Source organism: Glandiceps talaboti, chromosome 8 (assembly GCF_964340395.1).
Source record: "Glandiceps talaboti chromosome 8, keGlaTala1.1, whole genome shotgun sequence".
In the NCBI taxonomy this organism is placed as follows: domain Eukaryota; kingdom Metazoa; phylum Hemichordata; class Enteropneusta; family Spengelidae; genus Glandiceps; species Glandiceps talaboti.
Window position 1 is genome coordinate 4,800,442 of NC_135556.1, and position 17,880 is coordinate 4,818,321.

At 35.7% G+C, this 17,880-nt stretch overlaps 1 protein-coding gene across 3 annotated transcripts in view; it reads left to right on the forward strand.

The window, feature by feature from the left end:
- LOC144438879 (WD repeat-containing protein 19-like) overlaps nt 1–17,880 on the forward strand; it is a 39,248-nt gene that overhangs the window by 3,976 nt on the left and 17,392 nt on the right. The window contains exons 1-17 of one of the 3 annotated variants that reach the window (XM_078128091.1): nt 2,108–2,195; nt 3,584–3,741; nt 4,713–4,937; nt 5,652–5,784; nt 6,204–6,284; nt 6,880–6,992; nt 7,477–7,650; nt 8,430–8,673; nt 9,803–9,823; nt 12,467–12,581; nt 13,354–13,460; nt 13,678–13,806; nt 14,393–14,542; nt 15,894–16,041; nt 16,241–16,407; nt 17,235–17,370; nt 17,578–17,639. In XM_078128091.1, the coding sequence (XP_077984217.1) occupies nt 2,190–2,195; nt 3,584–3,741; nt 4,713–4,937; nt 5,652–5,784; nt 6,204–6,284; nt 6,880–6,992; nt 7,477–7,650; nt 8,430–8,673; nt 9,803–9,823; nt 12,467–12,581; nt 13,354–13,460; nt 13,678–13,806; nt 14,393–14,542; nt 15,894–16,041; nt 16,241–16,407; nt 17,235–17,370; nt 17,578–17,639 (2,169 nt within the window). In that variant the 5' untranslated portion in view covers nt 2,108–2,189. Of the gene's footprint in view, nt 1–2,107; nt 2,196–3,583; nt 3,742–4,712; nt 4,938–5,651; nt 5,785–6,203; nt 6,285–6,879; nt 6,993–7,476; nt 7,651–8,429; nt 8,674–9,802; nt 9,824–12,466; nt 12,582–13,353; nt 13,461–13,677; nt 13,807–14,392; nt 14,543–15,893; nt 16,042–16,240; nt 16,408–17,234; nt 17,371–17,577; nt 17,640–17,880 lie in introns of those variants that run through there. The other 2 variants (XM_078128089.1, XM_078128090.1) reach the window with 2 other exon arrangements.

The window sequence follows — 17,880 nt, forward strand, 5'->3', positions numbered from 1 at the left end:
CCCGCCATTCAAATATTTGACAAAAAACCCAGGGGTTAATAATAAACGCTGTCAGACGTGAAAAGGACACGAGTCCCAGAATCTATGGTAATGACTCGATCCCACTACTGCTGCCACCACATTGATCAAATTAAAGACATTGGTGGTATCCCACTACCATCACCACATTGAATTTGTGTGAAGTCGCTGCATTCATTAATTCCCGTGTTTGGATCTAGTTGGTGGAGCTGAAGGCCAGAAAAAATATATTAGCTCCAGTCTTTCTCCATACCGTTTCAATGAAATGCACTCCTCACAATACAACAATTGATTCACTGCACGGTTGTCAACGGCTATTTGACTGATATGTTTTTATATTACGGCACAACGAAGGCAGCAGTGGGATGTGGCAGCGATAGCGATGTTGGCAAAGGTGTGATGGAAACTCACAGAACAGTGGAAATTAAATTATACAATGGGTCAAGTGAAATGTGGCCCTCATTTTCTTTCTAAATTACTGCCCTCCCCTATGTAAGTGTAGCCCCCCCCCCCCATTCCCCGCCCCTGTAATTACTGAAGGCTTTACTAAAAGAGATACGTATTTGACACTTCAAAGCATGACTAAATGATGTGTAAAATCTCTTTATGTGTTTTAATGGCTAAATATTAATGACAAGTTACAATACTTTGGCTTTCACAGATATATTATCACTATCTTAATATTAGCTCGCGGAGCGGCTCAATTACTAGTACGCATGCGCGTCGTATATTCTATGCGAATTTCTATGCGATAGCTCTATGCGATTAATATACAATGACATACATGTATGTTACTATGTGCACTCTCCACACGCTACCGATACCGTACTCCGAACGTCATATAGGCGACATAACATAGCCATGCATTGCAATATTGTAACAGTAGGCCTGTTAGCACGATTATCGTAACATTGTAACGAGTATCGAGGCATCGCTGTACCCCTTGAAGAAATCAGTGTTACATTAAAGTTTAACGGTACGTGATACGGACCACTGGATGTGGCAACATGTATTTAACAAAAGACCAACGTTGGTGGAGGGTCTATGATAAGTTGAAAATAAACAATATTAATCTAATGGTTATGATGGTGTTTTTTTTTAAATTAACAACTGCATAGAGTGTTGATTTCTTTAAAATGTTTTGTGACATATTGTGAGAGCCGTTGTCAACGCCGCGTTGTTAATTACTTCTCGTCCGTGTCAGAGAATTAGCTGTCATTCAATAATATAAATTTGGATGGTCAACACCCCTGGAAAATGATCCAAATCAAGTGTGCGAACCCTGGCTCAGGCAGCCGGTCACAAATGAATCTACCTGGCCTGCTTTTAGCTGCGTGAGCTTATGGGCTTTGCCTAGCTGCAATAATTGTAGCGTCTTGTTGCGGTTTTTTTCATCTGTTTTGGTGACTTTTTAAGTTTTAGTGTTTAACCCGCACCTAACGAAGGTCGTTGATCACGCGATACATTTGCCGAGATCTCGTAGCCGCGAAAGTTTTCAAAATTGTCTAGTCTCGCATGTTCGGCGGCCGTTTTTGACGGGGGAAAGGGCAGATCGGGGCGTCGATTGTGGTGCGGGGGATTCCTAAGAAGTGTTGCGGTTAGGAGATGTCAGATTTTCCGTAGGTAGGTCGATATTTTGGCGAAAATAGGGATTGATACGTGCGATGCAGATCCGCATCGCATCAGCTGATTGGAATTCCTGCACTAGGAATTGTAGCGTTAGGTGCGGGTTAAAACTTAAAAGGTCACCAAAACAGACGAAAAAAAACACAAAACCACAACAAGACGCTACAATTATTGCACCTAGGGCTTTGCCTAGTTATGATATTCTGAATTATAGATGGCTGCAAACTCACATTATGATTGCCAAATTTTGGTCATTTTTTTGTTTTTAATTTTCAACATAAGTTTTGTAACTATTCAGAAAATACAAAACAAAATATAAACAACTAAGACTTTGCACAAATCCACCCGGTGAGTGTTGTCCACCCAGTAAAATTAAATAGTGGGCCGGGAGAGAACGAAAGACATCGTAAAAGCGGGCAGTGGTGGCGCTGTAACAGCTAACTGCGCATGTGCGAAATTCCAGTCAGACATTTCCCGTCCATCTCAACGATTGTTTTGATCTGTATCGATGACATCCTGAAATATTACACAAATTAGTGTTTAAAATGAAGGTAGGCAAAATGATTCGATTCTTTACCTGGAACTCATTGTCTTGTTAGGTTATCAAGTCCTTTGAGCTCTAGTAATTGAAAATAGACGATTTGTGACGATCGATTGGCATCTTCAACATCGATGAAGAAAATTCGTAATTCAAGTCGTTCAAAATCCAATACTGAACAAGCTCGAAATTGAAAATGGAAATGGTGTCACATAAGTTGTCACCATGGTTACGATTCGTTACGGACATGAATTCGATACTGTAAGCTTTGTCTCCGATGTATTATGTCTAAAAACCTTGCAATGAGTGTAACGACAACTGTTGATTCATGAGGTATACGCTGTAGTGTACTGGTATAACGAAGGGGTGGGGGTGGGGGATATTGGAAGGACGAGTGTGCGTGTGTTGGGAGGGGGAGGGGTGCGATTGTTATCCCACATCTTCGTTTCTGCCGGCCAAGTCAACAACTTATTCCCCAAAACGTCAGGAAAGATTTGTTACAACCAACCCCCTTATAACAGTCAACTCATCTCAGTTTTGAGTTTTGATTTACAGTGTATTTACACTAGTTAAATACCCACATCATCTTTTCATGGTCACTCTTGATATGTAAATTACAAATATTAAACTGTCAAACTATGGTTACAAAGTAATTTCTATTAATAATAATATCCCATGACTAATAGATTGTTGAACAGTAATCCATGGTTTGTAGGTTCATGCATGTACATAGGAGCCTGACATTTTATGTTGAGTATATTAATTATTATATGAAATGCTACTCTCAAATTTTGTGAAAAATGATTTTGTTTCTGGAAAGTCAGTTTATAAGTATTTAGGATTATAGAACATTTCGCACACTCTTACAAGTGGGCTCATTTTGTAAGATCTTTCTCTCAAGTGGCTTTCTGTAGCACAACATTCCGTTCTTACCAACAGCAGCGATAGCTTAATGTTATTGGAGTGTTGATATAAATGTGATTGCGTTCTCATGGCTGGATGTTGAGTTTGTTGTAAACTGAACAAAGCAACCAATTACAACCACCTATCAGTGTGTGATAGATTTCTACTGACACATGTTGTTCACCATCTCCCAAGCAGGAGATTTAGCTAAATATGTGTTAGTATTTGTTCATACATGGAGAGAGAAAGAGATCATTGAATTTGAAAATGAGCCTACACGTATAGTTGCTAGATTACATGATCACATAATACATATATGATAGTAAGATTGATGGAGATCCCAACGCAGTTTCAGCAGTGACATATGACTACTGCACAGGAAGGTGCAGCCCTATCTAGAAAGGCATATTTTTCCCATATATTTATGTTCACTATAATAACCAGACATTGATTTTGTGAAATATAAAATTAACTGTCAAACTTTTAATCCTGTTTCAGAGGGTGTTTCATTTATCTGATAAAACCCATGGTCATGGGTCAATACAGTTTTGTTGGCAGAAGACACTTGGTAATTACCTAGCTACGACAGGTAGTAACCACATAGTCAACATCTATGATAGACATGGAGAACTCAGAGATGAAATCAACTTACCAGGGTAAGCTTATCTCTTCTTTCAAATTTATCCCTTGCTAGGAAAGTCCAATATAAACATTATTGTAATGTTACTTGATGACTTTAGCCATGGTTTTATGTAAAGTGTTTTGTATTACTAACCAAAGTAAAAACTATCTAAACTCAGCCTGTGCCCCTTTAATGAAGATTTCGTACGTTACCAGGTTGGAAAGTTTTCTTGTGAAATTGTGTGAAGTCACTATGACCTCCACCAAATCATGATAGAACTCAATCAATCTGATTCAAATCTGATCTTTAGGTCTGATAATTATTTTTGAGTTATTTTTTCACCTTTTAAATTTGCTTGAATTATCATTTGTCCTACATGGTTAGGTGGCAGTCTTGGGGACCAAAACTTTTATTTTCAAAGGACAATTCAAGCAAAGGAAAGTAATAAGATTGAATTGGACAATTAGATGACCTACATGTAAATGTAACACATTAGATTTGAGTCAGATTGCATTAAAGTGATAGATTCTGAATTTGAAATGAGGTAATAAACTTGAAGGATATTAAACTGAAGGATATAAACTGTTCAAATCACTGAAGAAGACTAAAGAACACTGGCTCTAAATTAATGTATGTTTTGTGTAATAAAGTTCAATTCACAGTGTTTTTGTTAAGGGTGGTACATTTGTAATCAGATAAATCTCCCCGAATTCTCCTGTCATTTTACCAAGCTGTCCTACCATTACCAAAATGATGGTACAATGTCTTGGATACTATGCCAGTTTTTCCCGTATTCTCCCTTTCTGTTACCATGGTAGCAAAAACACTACATTAGTATAGTGTTACGGGTATAAGATTAAGTTGATAATATGGCTGTTCAGGGCGGGAGACTGAGTTCAGTCACCTTCAGGTGTGTCAAAGCATTGTGTATATCGATGCATGTATCCTTCCAAGTATTTTATTTAGGAATATTAAATGATAGTTTGTTTTTTACTTCTACTACAGAACCTGTACTGGTATTGGTTGGGATTGTGATGGTGATACATTGGCTGTCATTAATGATAAGAATGGTACAATTATACTGTGGGATGCAAACACACATAAAACATCTCACTTAGACAGTGGAATGAAAGACACTTTGTCACTACTACTCTGGTCTAGAGTTGGACATCAGTTGTCTGTTGGTACATCTAAGGGAAATCTACTTATCTACAATCACCAGACATCAAGGTGAGCTACAGTACTTGCATATTGTCAGATTTGATGTATCTCTCACATTCTCTGTGGATCTCTTATCATGGTTCAACTTGTTCATTTTAGTAATCTGTACAGCAATTTGACATGTGTACACAAGATTTTACATTACTGTACATGCTTTCCAACATTTTAAACAATTTTTCCAGTTACACCAGATTTTATAAGCAGGAAGTACCAAAGCCTTTGCTGTTGTGTGTTCACTGCATATCTCTCGTTGTCTATTCACTGCTCATCTCTCATTGTCTATCCACTGCTCATCTCTCAATGTCTATTCACTGCTCATCTCTCGTTGTCTATTCACTGCTCATCTCTCATTGTCTATTCACCGCTCGTCCCCCATCATCTGCTTATATCAGAGATTGTCTGTTATCTGTGTTGTCTCTTTTTTATCCAAAGATTCCAGGTGGGGTGAAAATGACAAATTTACAGTTGTTTATTGTGTATCCTTGAAGGAAATACCCCTATAAAATGGATTATGTACAAGTTATGTTTACCAACATACAGAGCCTGAAGTTAATAATCTTTGTAATAGCTATGATACATAGTAACTGTTTTTGTTTTCTTGTAAGCCATGTACAGCTTGGTGAAATGTAATGATGTAGGAATATGGCAAACCATAGACAGTATTTTTGTAGTTTTTTCAAACTTGTAAATACTGATGTATATCATGTATACTTTGATTTATAGGAAAGTTCCAATTCTTGGCAAACACACCAAAAAGATTACATGTGGTGCATGGAGTACACAGAATCTGTTAGCACTGGGTAGTGAAGATAAAACCATTACTATTAGTAATGCTGATGGTGATACTATCAGACAGGTATGCAGGAAAGAGTTTCAGATAATCCCACATAGGTAGCATAATAACAACATACATATGTATAGTACTATTAAGTTATGTTTACAGCACAGTTTTGATAATACTCATTGATAAAAAAAAAAAAAAAACTAAATGAAAACTGGATGATCTGAACAAAAATCAACTCTAAAGGTTTTGTAAACTAAAACTACTTTAAACTAACTTTCAAACACTTAACAGCTTTATGGGCAGCAATTTATTGAAACCAGACTGACTTGTCACCTTTGTGGTCATCATATACATATATATATATATTGAATGCTGATAAAGGAAAGTTGTTGATATAGTACTGTTGATATCAGTATAACTAATTGTATGTATTATGTGGACATAGAGGTCTGTCTAACTTTAAGTCATTGTGTTCCATACTACCTTGACAGACTACTGTACGCATGGAACCTTCTGAAATTCAGTTTTCTGAGATGAAAACTGATGAACGCAGTGCTGCCGGGGAAAACACAGTGAGTATAGATTTGTAGTTATTCTGCTCTCTATTGCAATATATACTTTATTGAAATATTGTTTTTGAATTATTGTAATTTTAATGTGTTACACAATTATTGAATACTTCCAGTTTCAAAAGCTCACATGGTTTGAGGACACTATTTGTGACTTTGTAGATCTAAGATTGAAACAGCACAGACTGTAACTGGAACATTCGTGAATCTATTTTGTTCGATAAAATGACTTTAATAATCATAATATTGTACACCCTGCAAATATTCCATCATCACATGTGGGTAAACATAGTTGTGTAGCTGTACACATAGTATAGTGCAATATATCCAATCAAATTGATTTTTAGGTCGGCGGGCCGCACTCAAGACTCAGTGCCACCAATAAACCACCATTTCAACTTATTACTATTATAATACTACTTACAGATAAAATAGACATCTAATTGACATGTACAGTCATTGGTATTTTCAAAATTCTGAATAAATATATTGTTGGTTGTCTGATTGTAAAACTAATACACCAGTTACAGCTAGTACATCTTTCAGATTCCATACGTTTACATTTACATTTACCCTGTATCTTTTGTTCCAATTATAGATCAGTATATGTGTTGGCAAAAAGACTCTATTTCTGTTCAATTTGAACGATCCAGAGAACCCAATAGAATTAGCATTCCAACAACGTTATGGTAATATAATAGCTTACAAATGGTAAGTAAGATACAAACAAGTATGATAATTTCAATATAAAGTATATCACAATCAGCTTTTGATCTGTCTTGGTCGGCAATCCTCATCAGAATGACAAATTCCATAGTTACAGCTGACCACTAGGTGGCAGTATGATCTGTCTTGGTTGCTGATCCTCATCAGAATGACAAATTCCATAGTTACAGCTGACCACTAGGTGGCGGTATGATCAGCCAATTGTAGATGTCAGGGGCATCGAACTACCTAACATCTACAATCTGCTGATCATACCGCCATCTAGTGGTCAGCTGTTGCCAGAACTATTTTGTAATAAGCAAATATTAACGCTCCAAAATGTATTACGATAACCCAGCTTATGCCCCTTTAATTAAAGTATAACTGCAGAGAACAAAGTAAGTACGGTACTTGTACCACAAGTATGTGTTATTGGCACTCACATGTCATATGACATATCTGGTAATGTTTGATGTTTGTTTTATACTAGGTATGGGGATGGTTACATCATGATAGGATTTTCCAATGGTTATTTCATTGTCATCTCAACTCACATCAAGGAGATTGGTCAGGAGTTGTTCCAAGCCAGGAATCATAAGGACAATCTGATGGCCATAGCTGTGTCCTTCCCACTCAATAAAGCCGCTACTGCAGGTGATAACTGGTAAGTTGTCTTGTGAAGGTGAAAATGGAGTTATCTTTGGCTGAGGACTGACACTGCAGTCAGAGTTATTTGTGGCTGAGAATTAACACTCTCTGCAGTCAGAGTCATCTGTGGCTGAGGACTAACACTGCAGTCTGAGTTTAGGATTCATCTGTAATGAGTCATAGTACAGCCCATTTCATGTTACTGTTCACTGGCTCTGTTTAATACAACCACACAGAAACCAGTAAGAAACTGTACATGCCACACTTTAAGGCAGCAAGTGAACAGATTATTGCAACATTTTGTCAATAAATGAAATAAACTAAAGTGCCACCATACAGACATCAAATGCAGACATCAAAACATTTGTGCTGTGTGTCTGCATCTAGTTGCTGTACTTTTAAATTGTTTATTTCATTTGGACAAATGTAGCAATAAATTGTGATCATGCTATCTTAGAATATGCAGTTTGTTATTGGTTTCTGTGTGTATCAAATAGAGCAGTGAGCGGTAACTTAAAATGGGCTGTGAGAATCCCCAGGCACTCCGGTTTCCTCCTGCATTAACACAGGGACATCACTCATTAGACTTCTTGGGAGACAAGTTTATATGCCAAAAGAATTATCCCATATAAATAAAGATTAGTGAATTTTTGCATGTACCAGATTGAAAAAAAAAAATATGTTTGGTCAAATTTCCACTCAACAGATACATGTAGTGTTCATCTGTTGCTAAAGTCGTTGGAAACGATGGAGATTTTTTTGATCACATGTTATCTGGTGTCAATCTACCAACAGTATCAAGATCCATGATTTATCAGAACTGAAAGAAATGTACGCCATCATCACCATGGAAGATGAAAACAAAGGACTAGGCAAGATGGAATGGACAGATGATGGCCAGCTGCTAGCTATCAGTACACAGAAGGGATCATTACATACCTATCTCACCAAACTGCCAGTCTTGGGAGATGCATACGGCACACGGATAGCCTACCTTACATCACTATTAGAAGTCACCGTGGTCAACCATGTGGAACAGGTCTCTGGGTTTATATTGTTGTCTATTGCACATACACACATTACATGTACATGATGTTTATTCACATTAACCACAATCCATGGGAGGATGTATGTAGTTTTAACAATGTATTATTTACTGGACAGCAGACATCTCTCTTCTATTTTGTTGAGGGGGCTCTTATGCTTGAGTGGTCAAACATATCTTTCCTATTCCCATGATAGAGGGGGCTGTTTTTTATCCCGACCACCAACTTTTCAGCTACTTCTGAAAAGGGCACCATGCAAGGGCCTTCCAGGTTGGTGAAAATGGGGGTCAAAGTTTAACCGGGTATGCAAAATGCATGGTAGTATTAGAAGCAGTCAACGAAATGGGTGTATTAATAACTTCACGAGTTGCTGACACTTCAAAACTTGAAAACATAATAAGTACATCCACCCAAGAATGTTATCAGAATTTGTCCTGAATGTTGGGAAAGGATGATTTTAAAAGTGCAGTACAGGAGGATTCAAACTGACACATTTCATCCTCAATCTGCTATCAAATAGCTCCCCATTAGCTAATGATCATCCATCTTTACAATAACTTGAATATGACATATTGTATGATGCTTGTTGAAACAAATGACTTTCCTAATGACTATTATATACTAAAAGGTATGCGCTGTCAGAAATTGTGTTAAATTATCGGTGGATGAAATCCTGGTTCATAGTATGTTTCATCCAGTGTAACCCCCTTATCAGCAAACATCATTTAGTGTACATGAAATATATGATAACATAGATTATGGTTAATGTGATCAGAATATATTTCCAATAATACATCATGTACACATACAGTTTATCAAATATTATTTACATGTATCACATCATATCATTTCCTTATTCATCTCATTCTTTTGTGTTGTTATAAACTTCATGATTAATATCTGTATAATAACTGTAATGTAATATTGTGTTGTCATATTCCTGTTGTCGAACTAAAAAACAATATAGAATGTTTTAGACATGTGATACCCCCACTGACTGGGTAATAATATAACCATGTAAAAATGTATACTTTTATCACATCTATATATATATATATACTAATGAATGCACATGTCATTATTGTGTGTTTTTCTTGTTTGCATGCGTTTCATTGTTAATAGCGCCGAGTTGGGCGTACAAAGGCAAGTGTCCCCATTTACTCTTACCTACTTACAGTTTTAAAAGACAAACACCTCCTTTTCTTTCCATGCATCAGTTTTCATTGTTAAAGTTACAAACACACTACCATCATTTCACCACTGTAATGTAGATAGCAAAGAGCTGCGTAGAAATGCTGAATTTCACAGTGCATAACTATTCACCCTCCCTGGCATACTGATGTGCATGGCGATAGTACAGCATGACCAAGTAGCGCTATATAGTATTTTTTGCCAATAAATTCACCTTCATAGTTAATCACTCATCATCATATACAGATGTATCACAAGAATTGTAGTACTATAGTCCCAATGGGAATTAATTTTTTCTGTTGTATGTATATATCAAGTTAGCGTAGTCGCATGGCATATAATAGTATTAGTAGATAGTTTAGTATCTTTGTACATTAGAGAATCACTCATAAGTTCTTTTCACCACTGCTGTGGATTTTGTAGTGCATAGAAACTAGAATTTAGTATGACTTTTATTCCTAGATTAATTCTGTTCAGTCTAAGGAATAGATTGAGTGATTCATCCTTGTTGGCATGTCTGTTATTAAAAACTGCACTTCAGACAACCAACAATAATATTCACTGAAATGTGTTAAAATGTCAATAATTAGACACTGTAGATGTCAATTAGAGGTCTGTGTTATCTATAAGTAGTATAGTAATAAGTTGAAGTTATAATTCATTGAAAGTGCTGATTTTTTGGTGTAGATGCAGAAATAAATCTGATTGAATATATTGCACTGTACTGTGTATACAGCTACACAAATAGGTGATTCAGTATTGTTCAGAGTGTACAATATTACAATTAAGTTATTGTATCTAACAAAACAGTTTCAAAAAATGTTCCGGTTGCAGCTAGTGCAGCTTTAACACTTGTTAAAAGTCTGAGTCTCGTAAAGGAATGGACACATCAACAAATCTGTCAGTCTACTTTATACGCAGTATCTAAATAGCATTTGAAGAATGATTCACTATATCTAGAAAGTGCATTTATTCAAATCAAAAAGGAAGATTATTCTTTTCTGTCTGTGAATCATATAAGTAACCAGACTTAGTGACTGTTTTTTAGAACTTTATTCTCATTTACATGATATGCAAATGTATAAGTAATTTACATATTGTCTTTATTTACATCATTATAGCTTTTTATCTGAGGTATCACATTTTGCTGTGGTTACCAAAAAGTGTTGCTTCATTATGGTTACCAAAGGGCTTTCAGAAGTGTAGAAAGCTGAACTTCAAGAGAACTCAGTGATTGGAGTTCACCTTTCATTAGTTTTTCTCAACCACTGACCCTGAATTTGATAAACCTGTGAAGTCATATGCTACTTTTTTGTATGTATACTAGTATGCCACCATATGGTTTATCTGATTGGTGACAATTAACATTGTAATGAGGATGCTTCTGAATCATCTAATTTGAGCATAGGTTTAAATCAACTGTACCCAATTCCCATATATTGATATTTGAAGTAGGACTTACCCATATATTGTCTGTGAAGTCAGGTCAGATTTTTAAAAGAATCTGTACATGTCTGATTGGTCAATTGCTTACTATCTGTGAGATGATTTAAGACATTGAGGCATTATTATAATTTAACTGAGTGTAGTAGTAAGTTAAGGCCTGTTACGACATTATTTAGTAAGAAAAAAGCCTGCAAGACATAATACATACATAGCATATGACTTCAAGAGTTTGTCATTGGAGGTTTAATATATAGCTGGAAGCCCTTGACAATAAAAGATGGAGTTCATCAAACATAGTCTTATTACTTGAAATAGACATTGACCAAAAATGTTCATCAGCTTTGTAGATCAAATGACTTACTCAGGCAGTTCAAAGTTATTTAGCATTGAGCTTTTAGTCTTTCTTTGTCAATGATCCTCATCAGCATGTAAAATTCCACCGCATCCAACCACCTAATATCTGCAGTTGGCTGATCATACCATACCCTAGTTGTCAGCTGTAACTATGGAATTTGTCATTCTGATGAAGTGAGGATCGTCAACCAAGACAGATCATACTGCCACCTAGTGGTCAACTGTAACTATGGAATTTGTCATTCTGATGAGGATTGTCAACCAAGACAAATCAAAAACTTGATGCTAAAAATATTGAACTGCTTGTGTGTTATAAATCATGTAAATCATGACATAGATTATTTTGATCAATAATGCCAATCAATGTCAAGACTTGTTGAATGCCATCTTTTAGGGATGTTAGTCTATGTCAAGACTTGTTGATTGGCATACCCTTTAATGCTGGCAGTGTTTATGTACAAAGTTGTACAGTTTAGTCACATCCCTTCTGTAAGTAGGAGGCTGTGGTTCTTCATATTTCACTGTAATCACTTTATAATAAACAGATCTTTTTCATGTCTTCTAATATGTTTGTTATATATAGAGCTTACAGTGTGTAAGTCTGTCTGTGTTGAACTTTGAACTCTAGGCATGTTTGATGGAGTGTGTATTCTGGTAGTATGGCTGCGGATTCTGATTAGATGTATTTGTTGTAGATCATAGATGAAAGTCAGAATGGATGTCAAAATACCAGATTAGGTTTAATCCCACTATAGAGTAATATATGCTGTATTTACTGTTTGAATTCTATCATAGGAACAATCTGTCACTATTGGCATTGAAGTAGAACCCACTTTTGTGGCATTGGGACCATACCATTTAGCTGCTGGGATGAATAACAGAGCTTGGTTTTATATACTTGGAGATAAAGGTAAGCGAATGTATAAATGTACACTGTACCATCAACAAGCTACTAAGTCTAGTTGCTATACGTTGGGCTTGATTTACTATGGTCTCTCTCTCTCAACATATAGTCATAATCTACTAAAAATCTAACTAAATCTCCTGCTGGGGAAAGGATGAACAGTGCATGTCAGAGTAAATCTATCAAACACACTGACAGGGGATTGCAATTGTTTACTTGAATTAGTTGTGATACTACAAACTCAATCTCACAAACTCAACCTGCAGTTTGAAAGGAGTACTGAAGAAGGCACTTTGTACACGGTCTCATTCCATAGAAGGCATCACAATTAACATAGCCCCATGATAAACTGGAATTGTGATCAGACCTTGTAATAGCTACAACTGTAAAACTTAACTTATGCTATCATGTTCTTTTATATAGAAGATTATTATACTCTAAATTTTGATGTTTTTCCAAGTAACTCAAACATTCTATGAATGTTTTGTGTTCAACTGGTTCCCAGAGACTAAACATCTAGTGCATTATATTAATACAATATGTCTACAAAAGACATGTTTTTGCATTTGATTTTCTTTCCGCTGTGCAATAAGTCAAATTTTGTCTTTAATGAAAAATGTTCAGGTTTATAATTATCATTTTTAATATAAATTCAAAATCTTTTATGTTTTCCATGATATTTGTACAATGCAGAGGACTGTGTAAACAATATACATCAAGTTATCAAGTAAATCTGACATAACACTTACTGATAGGTAATAATTTTTCTATTTTACAGGTCCAGAAAGAATGAAAGACAAAGAATATCTGGGTACTATCAACAGTATGGCTCTCAATGCAGACTATGCTGCAGTCTTCTTTGAAAATAAAGTACAGTTACATCTGGTACGTCACACTATCGTTTTATTCATTATTTTAAAAATATTGCATTGTGAATTTTTCATTTACTTTATTTCCAGGATGATGCAAATCTCAAGTACAGTCTCCTCAAAAGTACAAAAGTTAACAACAAAAGTGTAAAAGTGTTATTTGTAAAGTGTATATTTCACTTATTAATTAATTATCAAATGTTGATATCCATTGTCTTTGGTTTATTGTACAGATTGAAGGAGAAGGTGGAGATGGCACTACGAGTGAAGAGCGTGAAACTCGTTTATTTCCCGATTCTGACATGAATACACGAATCACTTGCTGTGCCCTCACTAACGACTTCCTTATCTATGGAACTAATGTAAGTAATAGAAAATTACTATACGCCATATTGGAAAAATTAAAAGAATTTATTTGCACTTTGTACACACACACATACAAAATGCAAACCTACTTTTGACTTCTCTGAATTTGAAACAAGGCTGTCAAAAGTTGGGAACAAAAGAATTTTGCATTAGATGTACTTGTAGGAACTTATTTCAATCATGGCTTTTTTGATGGGTACTTTTTGCTATATATTGGAATGTGCTTATGTTACTGTAAGTATTAAAACATATTGAATCATATATGTGGGTTAGCAACTGACTTACACCAGAAATTTGAAAATGACAGAATGACATGACTTTATGGTTTTCAAAACATCGAGAGAGTTACTTAGCATCTTTTTTCCCTATTTAATTATCTCTATTATGCTGTCTAGACTCAGACTCAGAGATTTACTTCTACCGTTAGTAAGTTTTGCTTTGTGTCACAAGTATGTTTGGTCCAGACTTTGTCCTTTAAATGACAAAATGGTTGGGATTTAAAGGTTTCATAGTAAGTAACACAATAAAGAAAACGCTGTCCTAGGATTTAAAATGATTTGTACTTTTATTTTGTGTTGACAGGCTGGTGGATTACATTACTTCTTTATAGAAGATTGGCAGTTTGTGAATGAATTCCGTCATGTGGTTGGTATTCGTAAAGTCTACCCAGATGTGACTGGTAGCAGAATGGTCTTCATTGATGATAAAAGTGACGGCTATGTGTACAACCCTGTGAGTATGAGTGGTAAACTTGTCATCATTTTATGTGTACAGCCCTGTGAGTATGAGTGGTAAACTTGTAATCATTTTATGTGTACAACCCTGTGAGTATGAGTGGTAAACTTGTCATCATTTTATGTGTACAACCCTGTGAATATGAGTGGTAAACTTGTCATCATTTTATGTGTACAACCCTGTGAGTATGAGTGGTAAACTTGTAATCATTTTATGTGTACAACCCTGTGAGTATGAGTGGTAAACTTGTCATCATTTTATGTGTACAACCCTGTGAGTATGAGTGGTAAACTTGTCATCATTTTATGTGTACAACCCTGTGAGTATGAGTGGTAAACTTGTCATCATTTTATGTGTGCAACCCAGTGAGTATGAGTGGTAAACTTGTCATCATTTTATGAGTACAACCCAGTGAATATGAGTGGTAAACTTGTCATCATTTTATGTGTACAACCCTGTGAGTATGAGTGATAAACTTCTCATCATTTTATGTGTACAGCCCTGTGAGTAAGAGTGGTAAACTTGTCATCATTTTATGTGTACAACCCTGTGAGTAAGAGTGGTAAACTTGTCATCATTTTATGTGTACAACCCAGTGAGTACGGCTGGTAAACTTCTCATCATTTTATGTGTACAACCCAGTGAGTATGAGTGGTAAACTTGTCATCTTTTTATGTGTACAACCCTGTGAGTATGAGTGGTAAACTTGTAATCATTTTATGTGTACAACCCTGTGAGTATGAGTGGTAAACTTGTCATCATTTTATGTGTACAATCCAGTGAGTATGAGTGGTAAACTTGTCATCATTTTATGTGTACAACCCAGTGAGTATGAGTGGTAAACTTGTCATCATTTTATGTGTACAACCCAGTGAGTATGAGTGGTAAACTTGTCATCATTTTATGTGTACAACCCTGTGAGTACGGCTGGTAAACTTGTCATCATTTTATGTGTACAACCCAGTGAGTATGAGTGGTAAACTTGTCATCATTTTATGTGTACAACCCAGTGAGTACGGCTGGTAAACTTGTCATCATTTTATGTGTACAACCCAGTGAGTATGAGTGGTAAACTTGTCATCATTTTATGAGTACAACCCTGTGAGTATGAGTGGTAAACTTGTCATCATTTTATGTGTTGAAACCTATGAGTTATGACTGTGTCAACATTGAAATGGACCAATAAAACAGTTAATGCAGTGCAAAACAGATCAACATACCATGCCAAACCACCAAGTACACTCACAATCAAGTTCTCCCAAGAACAAGATACATGTACATTGTTTGCAATAATGCAACCAATGCTGTTAGAGTATAACAATCAATTCTATTCTCCTCACTTCTACAGGTGAATGATGCCACTTTGGATATTCCAAACTTTTCACCCACAGTGAAGGGAATCCTGTGGGAAAACTGGCCACTAGACCGAGGTGTCTTTATAGCATATGATGATGATAAAGTCTATACATATGTCTACTGTAAAGAGATGGTGGGAGGTAAGTGTCTTGTTTCATGTCAACTACACAGTCAAGTATATTGTGTCATTCTGAAATAGTGACTTGTAGGACTATAGCTATTATACAGGTGGGAGTTAAATTCATTCTAACATTGAAAGCTGTGTCCTAACATAATGTTGTCTGATGCAACCAAAGTACCCTATGCACAGTACCTTAACTTTGTATATTTGATCTATAGGTCCTAAGGTGATGCTAGCAGGTACAACCAAACTACCCTATGCACAGTACCCCATCATGTTAAACAATGGTGAAGTCACATGCCAAACTCAGAGTGGTAAAACTACAACATTGATGTTGTCCACACATTGTTTCCATGAGAAACCATCAGAATTAGCACCTGCAGATGTGAGTATTGTACTACATATGGAACAATGGAAAAATGACTACGGTTTGAATTGTTCAGATATGTATGAAGTATCATTACAGTTACTACTCACCGACTTTGTTTGATACAACCATGCAGAAACCAATAAGAATCTGTATATTCTACTCTAAGATAACAATTTCTTGCTACATTTTGTCTTTTATGAAATAAATCACTTAAACGTACTGCAACTAGATGCAGACACTTGGGGTCCAATGTTTTGGTGGCTGCATTTGATGTCTACATGGTGTCAACATTCATGTAGACAAAATATCACAAGAAACTGTTTTCACCCAATCTTGCTTTCTTACAGCTGTGAAGTGTAGCATATACAGTTTCTTATTGGTTTCTGGATGGTTGTATGAATCTGAGATGATGAATAGTAACTTTAGGTAACCCTGTAGTACAAAGTCTCCTGAAACAGACAGTACTAGTGGTTTATATCACTCTTTACTTGTTGTTTTTCTGCTGTCATTTTCACTTTAAGAAAATTCATTTGGAAAATTAATACATTGTTAGGGAGTTGTTTTGTGTTATACTTAGTGGAAATAAAAGTTAATATATACTGTTTGTAATGATAAGAACATTCTTTGAAAATTACACTTGTTTGGTTTTTTTTGTAAATGAAACTGACATATGTATTTGTTCCATCAGCAGTTGTAGTAGACTTCATAGTAATTTGGTAAAAAAGTGAAATTGTCATGGCTTGAATAAATGCTAAAACTAATGAATTCATAGACAAATGATGGAATCAATTATGTTTCTCTATTAAAGTCTGAATTGATTATGATTTGATGTCACTTTTCAGCTGAGATCAGCTCAACAACAATGTCTGATACTAAAGAGATTCAAGGATGCCTGGGTACTATGTCATTTCCTGAACAGTAAAGAAGCATGGCTAGATCTAGCTAAAGCTGCTATACAACACATGGAAGTGGACTTTGGTAAGTTGTCTTTATATAACAATATGATAGACCCGTTTGTTTCTCAGTGCTTTTGAAATTTTAATCTCACATTTCATATCAGATGGCTCCTCCATTCAAAGTTACACTAATGCTGTAGTGTATCTTTGCATGGTACATTAAAAGAATGCATTATGATGTAACTCACCAAACATTGACACCAGTCCTGTTTTGTATATCCCAATGCAGCAATAAGAGTGTATAGAAATATTGGTGAAGCCGGTATGGTTCTATCATTACAGAAGATACGGGTATGTACTAAATTATGAAATATCTTACAAATCGTTCACTTTAACTGATACTTGTTGATTTGTATGGGGGACTATTAGAATGGAAAGGACACTATTGTCTGTTTCATGACTACAGCATAACAACAAAACCAAAGGGTGCTGCTATTATTTGATAATCAAGTTGCAGTCTTACCCATAACTCAAACTAAAATACATGGTGGTACCAAGCGAGGCTTGACTTAGTAAAGAACTATTGTGGTGT